The following is a 14,675-nucleotide window of genomic DNA, read 5'->3' as shown; positions in this document are numbered from 1 at the left end:
GAAAAAAAAAAAAAAAAAAAAAAAAAAAAAGAACTGAGGAGGGTAGCAAGAATTGTTAAATGGAATTAAGTGTAATCTTTCTAAGTACATTTAAATGCACTGTTATTTTAAAACCTATCATTAGACTTTTCCTTTGGTAAGCAGCTAGATGAAACCCAATGTCTTTCTGAAAAGTTTACTTGAGTGTACCTAAACTTAAATGACATTTCAGCTTCAGAGCACAACCAGTCTCTTTACTGCCAATGGTCATAACTTTCACAAACTTAAAAACATTTTTTTGAAATATTTATAACAAAAGGAAATGACTGTTCATCATTCTTTCCAGATTTTTAAACAAACCATAATTTTCAGAAGAGGAAGGTAATACAGGCATACCTTGTTTTATTGCACTTCGCTTTTACTGTGCTTCACAGATACGGAGTTTTTTTACAATTTGAAGGTCTGTGGTAACCCTGTGTCGAGCAAGTCTTTTGGTGCCATTTTTCCAATAGCATTTGCTCACTCTGTGTCACATTTTCAGAATTCTCACAATATTTCAAACTTTTATTATTATATTTGTTATGGTCATCTGTGATTAGTGATCTTCAATGTTACTACTACAACTTGCTGAAGGTGATGGTTATTAGCATTTTTTAGCAATAAATATTTTTAAATTAAAATATGTATTGTTTTTTTAGACATAATGCTATTGCACACTTAACAGACTACAGTATAGTGGAAACAATTTTATAGGCACTGGGAAACCAAAAAATTCGTGTGACTCACTTTATTGTGGTGGTCTGGAACTGAACCCAGAAAATCTCCAAGGTGTGCCTGTAGTGAAAACTCTGAGTTTAGTTTAGAAAAAGAAAGGAAAACAAGTAACAACAAGAGCTCCCACGGTAACACTGGCCTAGAACTCTAACTTCATGGAACCAAGAATAGAAAACAAACTGAGTCATGCTACAGAAGTTTAACCACGTAGTAGCCAGCCTCCAAGAGGGTGCCCAGTGATCCCTGTCTTCTGGTATTCAAACCCTTGCCTTGTCCCCTCCCCACTACACCAGGATTAGTCTGTGTGACCAATAGAATACAGCAGAAATGATGGTGTGTGACTTCTGGGATTAGCAAATAAAACATACTACAGCTTCTATCCTGGTCTTTTGGGGCCTCTCTCTCTTGTATCATTCATTGCCACATCCTGAGAAAAGGCCCAGGTGGTGAGGAGCTGAGCCTCTGGCAATCAGCTAGCAAAGAACAGAAGCCTCCTCCCAACAGTTATACGAATACATTTGGAACGGATTCTCTAGTACCAGTGAAGCCTTCAGATAAGTGCAGTCTCAGCTGATATCTGGACTGCAGTCTCAGGAAAGACCCTAAGCCAAAACCACTCAGTTAAGTTGCTTCCAAATCCCTGACCCAGAGAAACTGAGACAATAAACGTTTGTTGTTTTAATTTATTACACAGCAATAGTTAACTAATACAGACCATATTAAGATGTTCCTAATATTCAGGCTATATATGTTTTACTAACTTATAGAAGCTTATGATACTAATGAAGATAATTAACCACCTTCTTTATAAAAACTTAAATTGCTCCTTTCTAGCGGTCACTCAATCAAAAAGAACTATGATACCGTTTTGACAAGATTACAAAAGCATAGAGATAAGGAAGAACCAAAATATGCCACTGTAATCATTTCCTGGAAGCATGCAGGGGAAGAAACATACACTTTAGGGATGCATCATAGTCAGAACATAGCCACTTGGTATTAACTCTCAAAAACTCACCTTCCTATTAGTAGGAGATAGTTCCTTTTGAAACTGTTCACACTCTCTCTTTAAGCTCGACTTTTCCTGCTCTGTGGGCTTCACAGTACCTGATGAGTTTAGATGTTTTTGGAGCTTAGGAGGAAGAAGGTTGGATTCCAGTTGACGGACCTAACAAGAACCAGTATAAGAGGAAGAAATGCTAATATAACCACCCAGCCAGGAAAAACAAAAAGTGAACATAAGGAAAGTTTGTATTCAGTGCTTGGGTTTTGTTCTATTAAGAAAACTTTTTCCAGTCAAGTCTGCCAATTCTTGAAGCTTATTACTTTTTTGGATTTCAAAAGATCCTTTCTAGGTAAATCTATTTTTAGTCTGATGCAACACTGAGGATCAGAGAAGGACAAAGGGACTTCTGGCTCAGCCAAACAACTGGGAGTCAATAGTGTGATGTGGCTGCCAAAAAAACATAGTCTGTAGGCACCTTTGCTCTGACGTGAGCATAACTTTTAGGAGTGAAGGGGGTGACAGTCCCATTGACTTTGTATTGGACTGCTCACACCTGAAACAATGCATTTACATCAACTAAGTTCCACGAGGACAGTGACCATGTTTAGTCTGTTCAACACTGCAACTTCAGTGATAGCAGAGTTTCTGGCACATGGTAGGTGTTCTAAATGAATATCTGTGACTCCTAAGAGAGTTCCTCCTCAAAAGAGGTATTTAAGCATAGGTTAAACCTAGCTGGTCAACTACTTAGCAGAGGTAAAGAATTTAAACATCAGCTTAGTGATGAAAAAGATGATCTTTAAAGATCATTCTAGCCTTGAAATGCTAAGTCTTTTAAAAGGGGCACCTTTTCTCTTACAAGAAGTTAGACCAACAAGAACTGAGTTTAGTTTTGCCATTTTTATACTACCAGTCTTGGCGGCTAGCCTATTTGAATGAGGAATATATGGTTAACATAATTTCCATTCATAAAATCACAGATTTTAATATAGAACTGCTTATACAAAATGAAAAATATTATATCAACATAGCATGATAAAATTATATTGCAAGTAAATGATAAATTATACATTCTTAAAATAAGTCTGCCACACCAGAATACTCAAATCCATACCCTAGAATCACTGCAGTTTTATCAAACATTCATATACAAACATATGCCACCATGTACAACTTTTCAAGTTACCTTCTCCCGGGAGTGTATGAGTTCTGCTTTGGTGTTCTGTACCACGGTTTGGAGTCTCTCATTCTCTTGCCAAAGCAGCTGTTGTTCCTCATTCATCAGGTGATCCAACTTGTCCCAGGACAGCCTTTGCTGTTGGTTATGGAATCCTGATGGATGGGTGCCTATTTCTGGGGCCCAGTTCTTAAGAGAGAATTGTAGAGTTAAGCCTTAAAAACAAGCTGATTTCTTTTTTGAGCATCTTCTAATGAGAGTGAGCACATGTATATCTAGATATAAGTAAAACAATATTCTTGAGTGTTGATTTAAAAACAAAAGGTTTGGAAACTCTCTGTTTAAAATGATCTTTGGCAAAATAGTCCCGTCAAATCTAATAGCAAAGATGATTGTACGGCAAGTCCCAGTTCCATATAGGACCCAAGCGCATAGAGATCGGGGACCTTAAAAATTACCTCATTCTTATGAAGTTATGCTTTGAACCCAAATAACTATCCTTTTGGTTAACAGAGAACACAGAGAACTCTGAAATGCACTGCTAACTTGAAAGATTTCACATGCTAAACTCTACTTTCATTTTCACACATGCAATCATATCCTTTTTTAGAATCCAAAGCACATATCATCCACATAATTGAGGCCTGAACTCAGGAATATGCTTTAAGCTACCATGGTGATTTTTTTGGATCCTGAAAAATGCTTTAAAAAAAATTTTTTTAAAGGTAAAAAAAGGGTTAGGGTTAGGGTTTTTTCTTTTTCACGTTTTGCCTTTTAAGCCAAAACATGAAAAGGAAAAAAAAAAAGGTACAATCTCATTTTGAAAAAATTTTCAGCCCAGAAGTAATTTTTAAAAAATGGAAGCAACTATTATGTTTTTTTTTTTAAAAAAACACAGTTTAAAAAAAAAGTATCACCAAGAGATAAAGTAGCTGAATTTAGTGCCTACTTTTATGGTAGGACAAAGTCTTAACATCTACCCAAGACTGACATACATACATTGTTCTTAATTTATTTGCACATAGATGAAACAGCATTGTGATATATTAAAACGAGACTTACTTTCTACAGCATCAAAACGTTTTTGTTTTATTACTACAAAACAACTCAGCCATGGTCTTCTGACTTGCACAATTACCTTGTCACTATAGTTCCATTTATGTGAGGTTCAGAAACAAGCATCCCTAACCTATGGTGGCAGAAGGTAGAGAAGTGGTTCCCTTGGGGTTATCAACTGAAGGGGACACAAGAGAGCCTCCTGGGTGCTGGAAATGTTCTTTATTTTGAGCTAGGTGGTGGTTACACAAACATACATATATATTTTACCTATAACTGTGTATATTTACATATACACACATATATTGTGTAAAAACAATCAAGTTATAGACTTAAAATTTATGCACTTTATAAAGTTATATCTCAATAAAGAAGAAAAGAAATTACCTCATCACCAGCATCCTGAAGTTGCTTGTGTAGAGACATCACTTCTTGTTTTAAAGCCTCCTTTTCCTGCTGAGTCACTCGTAGATCAGATTTAATTCGGGACATTTGCAGGTTTACATTTTGCAGGGTGTCTTCTAAATTCTGAACCTGCATCATGAGAACAGTCATACACTGCGACAAATCCTCATGGTCTCACCTATAGCATGTCCATGTATGAATGAGCTAAGACAAGAGAACTCCAAGGTCCCTTCTGCTTCTACTTACTATATCCAGGCCTTTTCAGTTGCTCAGTGCAAATCTAGGATATTATGTATCCTTTACAGGATGTTGTTATATTTAGGACAATAATGAACTATGCCTAGAGCAAGGTATTGCTGGTATAGTCATCTGGTATATTACCAAGTGATATCTTACAGAACCAAGGAATACCAACAGGCATCACGACAGTTGATTTTACTAAACTTTGTAGAAATTACGTTTTAGACTGTGATGTTGGTTTGTAAAGGACCTCTTAGATGAAAATAAAAACATATCTTTGTAGAACCCTACTCCATGCTAACAGCTCATATATATTTCAATTTTAAAAAATTTAAATTGGTAAACAGAATGTTAATAGGGAGCTTTAACTATAATAGGGCATGAACCTGCCTTAGAAATCCTAATTCTAAATTAGAAATAAGCAGTCATTTTTACACACTATTCTCAAGCTTTCATAAATAATCTCATAATGATGAGATAATCTTATGATTATTTCATAATAATGAACTTTGGGAGAAACATTGTTCAAATTATTTTACTATACTGTAAGGTGTCAAATATTAGTTAAATTGAATCATTCTGAGCCCTCTTAGACCATATCCACCTGGAACATTCTTCCCATTTGGAGTTCTGTTGGGAGATATAGGAAAATATTAACTGTGCAGATGAAATAAGAATTGTCCACATACCTTTTCCTGTGAAGCCACTAGCTGTGATTTTAAGCTTTCGCTCTGGTGTTCCCAAGACTTCTGTTCTTGCTTCATAGTAGCAATTCTGTGCTCTAAAAGACTTGATTTTGCCAACTGATTCAGGAAAAGAAAAGAGGTAACAGCATTTCTACACACATGTCTAGCCTCATTTCACATGCCTTCACTTATACTGAAAAGATCAAGTACCATCTCTCTACATAGGGGATCAAGACAAGGTAAAAGAGAGACATTTCCTTGACTCCCTTTGTACCTTTAATTTTGAGGAGTCTCTTCTCTTTGGGGATTTCAATTTTTCCTTCTCATTGCCTCATGTTTTTGGGTGAGACATGGTGGGCTGGAAGGCAACCCAAGAGTGTGCCGTAATAGGAAAATATGGAATGCCTATTAAGGCAGGTGGCACAAAGGCAGTGTTTTTGGATTTGCTAGGGAAAATACAGTAGAAAAAAAAAGTGTCTATGTAATGGATTTCAGATTATTAAATACATAATATTTATATTATTTATATTATATATAAGTAGAATAGTGATATATTTAAATAATATATATTAAGTAGCATAGTTACTTATTAAAATAAGACAAACTTTATATTACCATACTTAATATTTACTAAACAACTAATCTAGACTCCTGTTAAAATCATGGCTTCAGCAATCTACAGATTTAATGTGATCCCTATCAAATGACAATTTTCACAGAACTGGAACAAATAATCCTAAAATTTATATAGAACCACAAAAGACCCCAAATTGCCAAAGCAACCTTGAGAAAAATGAACAAAGCTAGAGGCATAACCCTTCCAGACTTCAGACAATACTACAAAGCTATAGTAATGAAAACAGTACAGTAATGGCACAAAAACAGACATATGGATCAATGGAACAGAATAGAGAGTCCAGAAATAAACCCACACACCTACAGTCATTTAATCTTGGACAAAGGAGGCAAGAATATATAATGGAGAAAAGAGAGTCTCTTTCAATAAGCAGCATTGGGAAAGCTGGACAGCTACATGTAAAACAATGAAGTTAGAATACTCCCTCACACCATACACAAAAATAAACTCAAAATGGCTTAAAGACGTATATATAAGACATGACACCATACAACTCCTAGAAGAGAAAATAGGCAAAACATTCTCTGACATAAATCATAGCAATATTTTCTTAGGTCAGTCTCCCAAGGCAAAAGAAATAAAAGCAAAAATAAACAAATGGGACCTAATTAAACTTAAAAAGGGAAACCATCAACAAAACAAAAGGACAACTTTAAGACTGGGAGAAAACATGCAGAAACGATGAGACCAACAAGGGATTAATTTTCAAAATATACAAACAACTCATACAACTAAATATCAAAGCAAAACAAAAAAACAAAAACACCAAACAACCAAATTAAAAAATGGGCAGAAAACCTCAAGAGACATTTCTTCAAAGAAGACATACAGATGGCCAACAGGCACATGAAAAGATGCTCAATATTGTTAATAATTAGAGAAATGCAAGTCAAAACTACAGTGAGGGATCACCTCATACCAGTCAGAATGGCCATCATCAAAAAGTCCACAAATAATAAATGCTGGAGAGGGTGTGGAGAAAAGGGGACCCTCCTTCATTGTGGTGAGAATGTAAACTGGTGCAGACACTATGGAGAACAGTATGGAGGTTCCTTAAAAAACTAAAAATAGAGTTACCATATGATCCTGCAATCCCACTTCTGGGCATATATCCAGAAAAGACAAAAACTCTAATTAAAAAAGATATATGCCCCCCAATGTTAATAGCGGCACTATTTACAACAGCCAAGACATGGAAGGAACCTAAGCGTTCACTGACAGATGAATGGATAAAGAAGATACATACACACAATGGAATATTACTCAGCCATAAAAAAGAATGAAATAATGTGGACCTAGAGATTATCATACTAAGTGAAGTCAGTTAGAGAAAGACAAATATTACATGATATCACTTATATCTGGAATCTAACAAATGGTACAAATGAACTATTTATAAAACAGAAACAGACTCACAGACATAGAAAACATACTTATGGTTACCAAAAGAGGAGGAGGAGGGAGGGATAAATTAGGAGTATGCGATTAACAGATATACACTACCATATCTAAAACAAACAACAAGGATTTACTGTATAGCACAGGGAATTATATTCCATATCTTGTAATCTATAATGGAAAAGAATGGAAAAAAAGAAGTACATACACACACATACACGTATAACCGAATCACTTTGCTGTGCACCTGAAACTAACACAATATTGTAAATCTACTATACTTCAATAAGAGAAAAAAAAAATCATGGCTTCAGGGTCACAAAATGCTGTTCTAGGAGACTTTTAGGCTAACATGTAGCCGCCCACGTGCCACTGGCATTAGAGAAATGCTCATTATGGTACACGCTGTCCAATGATTGTAAAAAAGTCTTATTTTTACTACCTTATCAACACAGCTATTTAATTCTTCACTTAGAGCTTCCTTTTCTTTCAGCAGTTTTTCATTGTGGCTTAGAATACTAGAAATTTTTTGCTGGAAGTCAGAGAGATTGGGACATCTGTGCAGCTGTAAGAGATAAACAAGCCCACCCATCACGTCTCATGGTTGTATTTAAAAAGATGTATTTATAAACAGGACATTTTCATGGCTGCTGCTGTTTCCCTATCTGTAGATATTTCCCAGGACATATAAACTCTAGGGGACTATAATTAACTTTAACAAAACGTTCCCTGCTGGCTTCTCTCTATTCTCCAACTGACTGCCGAAATGTCTGCTTAGACAAAATCAACCAGTCATTAAGTAATGGTCCTAGCTTTCTGTTTTACCTTCAGGATAAAATAAATAACATACTGCCATTCTGTCATGAACTTAACTTATGTACATACAGCACAAAACATTTTCCCCATGATTTTTAACTAGAAAAAAAATCTTTTTCAATCAAGACTATGGAATTGGCATCAACCAACAAAAGGGGAAGTTTTTTTTGTTTTTTGTTTTTTTAAAATATTTATTTATTTATTTGGCTGTGCTGGGTCTTAGCTGCGGCATGTAGGATCTAGTTCCCTGACCGGGGATCGAACCCGGGCCCCCTGCATTGGGAGCATGAAGTCTTTCATCGCTGGACCACCAGGGAAGTCCCAAGGGCAAGTTTAAAGATAAATCAAGCAGTGTTTTTCAGCTCGTTCTGCATACCCTTCCCTTTGGAAGATGCCTAACTTGACTTGCTAAGAAAAAGGTTGCTGGTATGGACACACTGGCTTCTTCCTCTGAACTTTATGGCATCAAGACAAACCGAAAACTTTTTGTTCCTTTTCATCATCAGCCTTAGCACTACTGACATTTTGGGGCAGGTAATAATTCCTTGCTGTGGGAGACTGTCCTATGCACTGTAGGATAGTTAGCAGCATCTCTGGTGTTACCTATTAGATTCCAGTAGCACAGCCTACCTCCCCATACACTGGGTGTGAAAACCCAAAATGTCCCCAGACATTGCTAAATGTCTTGGGGTGGGGGAGCAATTTCCACCTCCCCACAGCCACTGCTTTAAGGAGACTGACTGTTTCTTACACTTCTTAACCCTTCCCATCGTTCATATGTTTTCAATTTCCCTCTACTTCACTTGGCTTTCAATTTTCAGTTATTTATTGTCATTATGATTTTACAGCCATCTTTCAACGTTTTACCTGAAGTTCTTTTACATTTAGCTTTAGGAATAGTATGATAAAATAGACTTTAAGGATTGAACCTTGTCTTCAACTGGCAACAAATCCAGCATAATTTACAAATCTAAATAAGTCAGAAGGATGAAGGAAAGTGTAAAGAACCTGGGCATTCGTTAACAAAGGCCTTTTTTCCTTTGCTCACTACCCCATCCCCAGACCCTCACAAAGCCTGGTATCATTTTGGATGTCTACAGACTGGTATGTGACTACTGCTGATGCTATTCGAGTTTCTTTTCAATGCAACAGATAATACAAATAAAAATGTTTTGTGAACAAGAAATTATTATGTCATACAGAGCAGCACAGGCTTTCTAGGTCCAAGCTGTGTGGAATCAACAATGGGCTGACACCATCTTAACTCTTGTGATCCAAGAGTCCAGGTGCCTTGAACAACTGCCCACCAAAAGCAAAAGGGCTCACTGTTTTCCACCTCACTATTTATATCAGTGCTTCAAAAAAATATGCAATAAAAATGTGCCAAATGATGTCCTCATCATACTGTTTTAGTCCCAACTCAGCTTCTTTTCTTCTGATCCCTAGCTTGGCAAAATCACAAAGCATACATTTCCCATGCTATGGATTTGGAATCCACCATTATCATCTGAAAGGTTGAACAACAGACAGAAAATGATAAAGGAGAAAAGTATGCCCAAGTTAATTAGGATGAATTTAGTAATAACAGCTCTGGAATACTTATATACCACAGAAGAGCCTTTTAACTTCTGGAATGTTTATATGGACAGACAGCTTCTGCTATGGCAGAACAGATAAACTTTGCATAGCAGCATCTGACTTGAAAAGTACTGGCACCTATCGGGTACCAGTACTGTATTAGGCACTGTAAGAGATACAAATTCCCTGAGAGTCTTATAATCCTATTAGGAAATCAAGACTTACAGGTGTCAATCAGGAATCAACATGAACATAACACACTCAGTGGTACAGACTCAGCATTCAGAGAAGGACACCTTTATGCTCATAGGCTGAATAGGTATAAGAGAATTTTTTAATCTAAGAATATCATAATATTAAAGTAATCCTTTGGTGAAGCAAATAAATAAAATGGAAAAACTAAATTCTCCTAGTGTAAATCAGGATTGCTCAAACTGAGGGATTCATGTGCTCATTGAAAAATTCAGAATAAAGAATAAAATTGGACAACGTTCAGAATATATTAAGGTGAACCCTCTTTTATACTTAAAATTAGGTCTTTGTTTGAAACTTTGAAATGTGCTTCTTAAAGCCAAATTCATAGGTGAGACTGCCTCCCTGATAATGTTCTAGAATCTACTCTTCTGCCCAAGATAGATGCCTCAAACTCACTATGAGAAAAAGGGATGATGAGGGACCAGCTTCACCTGTTGTCTCACAAATCTGGGTGAATAGTTATTAAAGTTATGAGTAGGAAAGTCACCATCTTTTTAGACAAATTTATATTATTTAACACCTGGCCGGGAGAAGGTAGAGCAACAAATTTCTTTTCTTTTCTTTTCTTTTTTTTTTTTTTTTGCTGTATGTGGGCCTCTCACTGCTGTGGCCTCTCCCGTTGTGGAGCACAGGCTCCGGACGCACAGGCTCAGCGGCCATGGCTCACGGGCCCAGCCGCTCTGCGGCATGTGGGATCTTCCTGGACCGGGGCATGAACCCGTGTCCCCTGCATCGGCAGGCGGACTCTCAACCACTGCGCCACCAGGGAAGCCCAAATTTCTTAAACTGAAGTGGTTATGGTTCATTTATAGTAACAGAATGTCAGTCTACAACATGTAAGTTACATAACTAGAACAACATTTAGAGAATTAGCAATAGGAGCCCTTATAAATAGACTTGTACTGCAAGCCCTCAACTTTACTAAGTAATAAGCTAGTTAACAGGACCCAGTAAAAAGGACATTTGGTGGCTAGAAAAGTCAGACCATCAGGTGCATATTATTCTATGAGCCCCCCCCATACCTCCTGTCCCCACCTAAGCAACACACGATCTTACTTGTTTCATTTTCTCCAGTTCATCTTTGAGAAGGAGGTTTTCCTGTTCCACAATGTGAATTTGTAGTTTAACTTCAGAAAGTTCTGCCTCCAGAGAAGACACTAAAGTGGAAGACTAAGAAAAAATTTAAAAAGTCATATAATACACATATTCATTTAGCCTGGGGAAACTTAGCAAGTTCACAAAAGGCAGCATTAAGGAAACACTAGTACAAATTCAGTGACACACTGTTTAATATCATTTGTCCTTATACTCAGTGGAACTAACCCAAACTACTTTTAATAGACTTTCCACTAAAATGGCATCAACATGATTTCTAAGTTCGTTTTTGAAGATTTCTTTGCTGTAAAGTTAACTATCTTTCTCTGGGGGGACATGTTTCGAGACCATGCAAATAGTGTTGTTCCTTAAGCTTTTGCTTATTGATTTTAGTGTCTATCAGTGGATTTTATCTACAACAATTACTACTCTGGTGTTTGCCTAATGAAGACTTTCTATTTCCTTCTTTCTTCCTACAAGTATTAATTGGAATTCTCTTGTAAGGAAGAGCTGTTATTTCTCCCCCCGTTATTTATGTATTCAATTTTTTTTAATAACAGTGTGGACCTATAGATATTTTATTTTGCATTTTATAATTATACTTATTTTATGCTATGCTTTATTTTGTTGATCAGATTATTCCAGCTTTGGCAATTAGGAGCTTTCTCAGGTTGTGCCCTGTCCTTTTGACATGCCCCATCTTTTGCGGGGCACCTTTTTCTTTCTGACACCATGAGATGTTCCAGGCTTATCTTGAATTGATCCTGCCCCAGTCTTGGGAGCAATCATTTTTCCAAGTAGCTCGGGCTCTTCTTATACGAGAATAATGTTTAGAAACCAAGATCTGGGAACTCGATCCATATACACACATCTACATCTCTGTATCTATCTATCTGTCTATATATTAAGAAATACGAGTTTATACTAATACCTCAAATTCCAATCCAATATCAGAGGGTTCATTTTAGCCTTCTCAGTTTCCCCACTTGCAACTTCCTTTTCCAAAAATGAGAAACGCAGTTATTATCTACAATACGTTTACTTATTTGTTCAATTCCAGTGTACACAGAGTAGTTCCAGAATTACTAACATACACCCCCATGAGAAACACATTTACTGACTAGATTATTATTGCCTTATGTACATTTCTTTTTGTCTTAACCCTACTGTATACAGTCAAGATACTAATTTCTAAATTACTTATTTTCTTCCACATTGTAGCTGTTATCCATTTACAATAGTTAGGTTTATTTGTTAGTGTTCCATTTTAGTACCCCCCCCATCTTTGTTTTTTGGATTGATTTTAATTGTGTGTTTATTTGAGGGGGTATGCGAAGAGTATGTAAAACATTACTATGGTTCTAAGCGTCAGAGCTATGTGAAAATGTTCTCAGAAGTGTCACTCCCTTCCTCATTCCTTCTATCACATTCCCATTCCTCTCTTCCATCCCTTTCCCACTCGCCCTCTACAGGTAACCATCTCTTTAGTTATCTGGTTTATCATTCCCGTATTTCTTTTACACAAATACATGTGTATTTTCTAATATCCCCTTCTTTCTTACATGGACGGAGACATACTATCTTAGATACTCTATTGAGCTCTTTTTTCACCTAACAGTATGTCCTGGAAATCATTTCACACCAAGAGATCTTTCTCATTTGTCCATTCTTTCTTTTTCTTTTTTTATAGCTGTATAATACTACTCCATGTGTGGCTATACCCATTACATTTATCCAACACTCTCTGATGTATGGGCATCTAGGTTGTTTCCAATATTTTGCAGTTACAAACAATGCTGCAATGAATAACCAACGCTTTGCAGTGAATTTTCATATTTTTAGAGGAATATCTTTAGGGTAAATTCCTAGAAGTCAGATTGCTAGGACAAAAGGTAAGTACATATGTAATTTTGTTAGATTTGCCAAATTTCCTTCCATAAATACAGTATCAGTTTATATTCCACCAGCAATGTATGAAAGTGCCTGTTTTCCCAAACCCTTGCCAACAGAATATGTTGTTATATTTTTAAATTGTTGCCAATCACATAGGTGAGAAATGAGATATCAGTGTTATTTGCATTTCTAATTCTGAGTAATTTTGAACATTTTTTCAAGGTTTGAGGGCCATTTTTATCTCTTTTTTTTGTGTGTGAATTTTTGTTCATGTATTTTTTCCCATTTGGCTATCAGATTTTGCTCCTAAGCCCTATGACTTTTAAGAGTTCTTTACATAGTAGGGATATTAGCTCCACTCTTGGTGGTATATGATGCAAATATTTTCTCCCAGTTTGTGAGTTGTCTTTTGACTTTGTTTATGGTATTTTCTTGGTCATGCAAAAATTTAAAAAATTTAATCAGGTCATTTTTTGCGTCTAGTTTATGAGTCATAGTTACATAGCCTTTCTCTACACCAAGCCTAAAGATGAATTTGCCCAGTTTCTACTAGTACTTGTATGTTTTACCTTTTATATTTAGACTCCTAATCCAACTGGAGTTTACCCTTATGTATGGTATAAGATATGGATCTAATTTTATTTTCAGTTGTCTACCCAGTTATCTAGGCACCACTTATTAAAAACTCCATCTTTACCCCAGGGATTTGAGAAGCTACCTTTGTTATATACTAAGTTTCCATAGGTATTTGGGTCTAATTCTAGACTTTCTCTTCCACTTATCTGTCTATTCAAGTGCGAACACCACACTGTTTTAATAATTAGGACTTTATGTATAAGAAATTAAATATAAGCATTTCTTTTATTTACTGGGATTTCCTCCAGAAAGGCTGTAGAGTGGCTGTAGACCATACCTGCACTTTACAGTGTTCCAGTTCTTCTTTTAGATTAGACTTCTCTTGTTCCCATTCCTCACATGTACTGTGTCCTGGCTCTTTATCCTTCTGACTTAGCATTTCTGCCAGACGTTGATTAACTTCTTGCAGTTCTTTCTGATTTTGAGAATTTTTTTGGCTAAGCTCCATATTTTCCACATCCAACTGTTGGTTTTTGGTTTTTAATTCTGAAATCTAATTAAAATTGAAATAAGTCTTAAAAACTAGTTATCCTACTTCTGCTAAAAATATATTTAGAGACTAATTGTTTTACCTTCTCTGTGTAAAGTTATACACACACACACACACACACACTCACACACATTTAATAGCAGAAAAAATACATACTCGTTATTACAAAGTCAATCAGTTCAGAAGTGTATGAAGAAGTGACAGACACTCTGTCCGATCCCACTCCACGGGGGTAGCCACTGTTCACAGCTGGGTACGTATCCTTACAGATTGTTTTCTATGCATATACAGACCTATGTACGTGTAGTTTTTTCCTTCTTTAGAACAAAAATTTGCATTATTTCAGATGTTTGGATAGTCTGCTTTTTCCACTTAAATATCTTACAGACTCTTATCTTTCCAAATCGGTGCATTCAGAAACCACCACATGCTATATTTTTAGTGGCTATAGGGCAGCCGTTGCCAACCTTTTTAGCACCGGGGACCAGTTTCATGGAAGACAATTTTTCCACGGACCTGGGCTGGGGAGGGGTGGGGGGTGGGTGGGGTCAGGG

The 14,675-nt window shown here is 36.4% G+C and overlaps 1 protein-coding gene across 2 annotated transcripts in view; it reads right to left on the bottom strand.

The window, feature by feature from the left end:
- Nucleotides 1-14,675, bottom strand: part of NIN (ninein) — a 96,268-nt gene that overhangs the window by 11,353 nt on the left and 70,240 nt on the right. For both annotated transcript variants that reach the window (XM_007446606.1, XM_007446607.1), the window contains exons 20-26: nucleotides 13,909-14,124; nucleotides 11,064-11,177; nucleotides 7,801-7,923; nucleotides 5,327-5,440; nucleotides 4,380-4,526; nucleotides 2,946-3,125; nucleotides 1,772-1,921 (exon numbers count right to left, since the gene is read on the bottom strand). In XM_007446606.1, the coding sequence (XP_007446668.1) occupies nucleotides 1,772-1,921; nucleotides 2,946-3,125; nucleotides 4,380-4,526; nucleotides 5,327-5,440; nucleotides 7,801-7,923; nucleotides 11,064-11,177; nucleotides 13,909-14,124 (1,044 nt within the window). The remainder of the gene's footprint in view (nucleotides 1-1,771; nucleotides 1,922-2,945; nucleotides 3,126-4,379; nucleotides 4,527-5,326; nucleotides 5,441-7,800; nucleotides 7,924-11,063; nucleotides 11,178-13,908; nucleotides 14,125-14,675) is intronic.

The sequence above is a fragment of the Lipotes vexillifer genome, unplaced genomic scaffold (genome assembly GCF_000442215.2).
Source record: "Lipotes vexillifer unplaced genomic scaffold, Lipotes_vexillifer_v1.1 scaffold124, whole genome shotgun sequence".
NCBI classification, from domain to species: Eukaryota; Metazoa; Chordata; class Mammalia; order Artiodactyla; family Lipotidae; genus Lipotes; species Lipotes vexillifer.
Note: the sequence above shows the minus strand (reverse complement) of the source record. Positions and strands in the feature narration are given on the sequence as shown.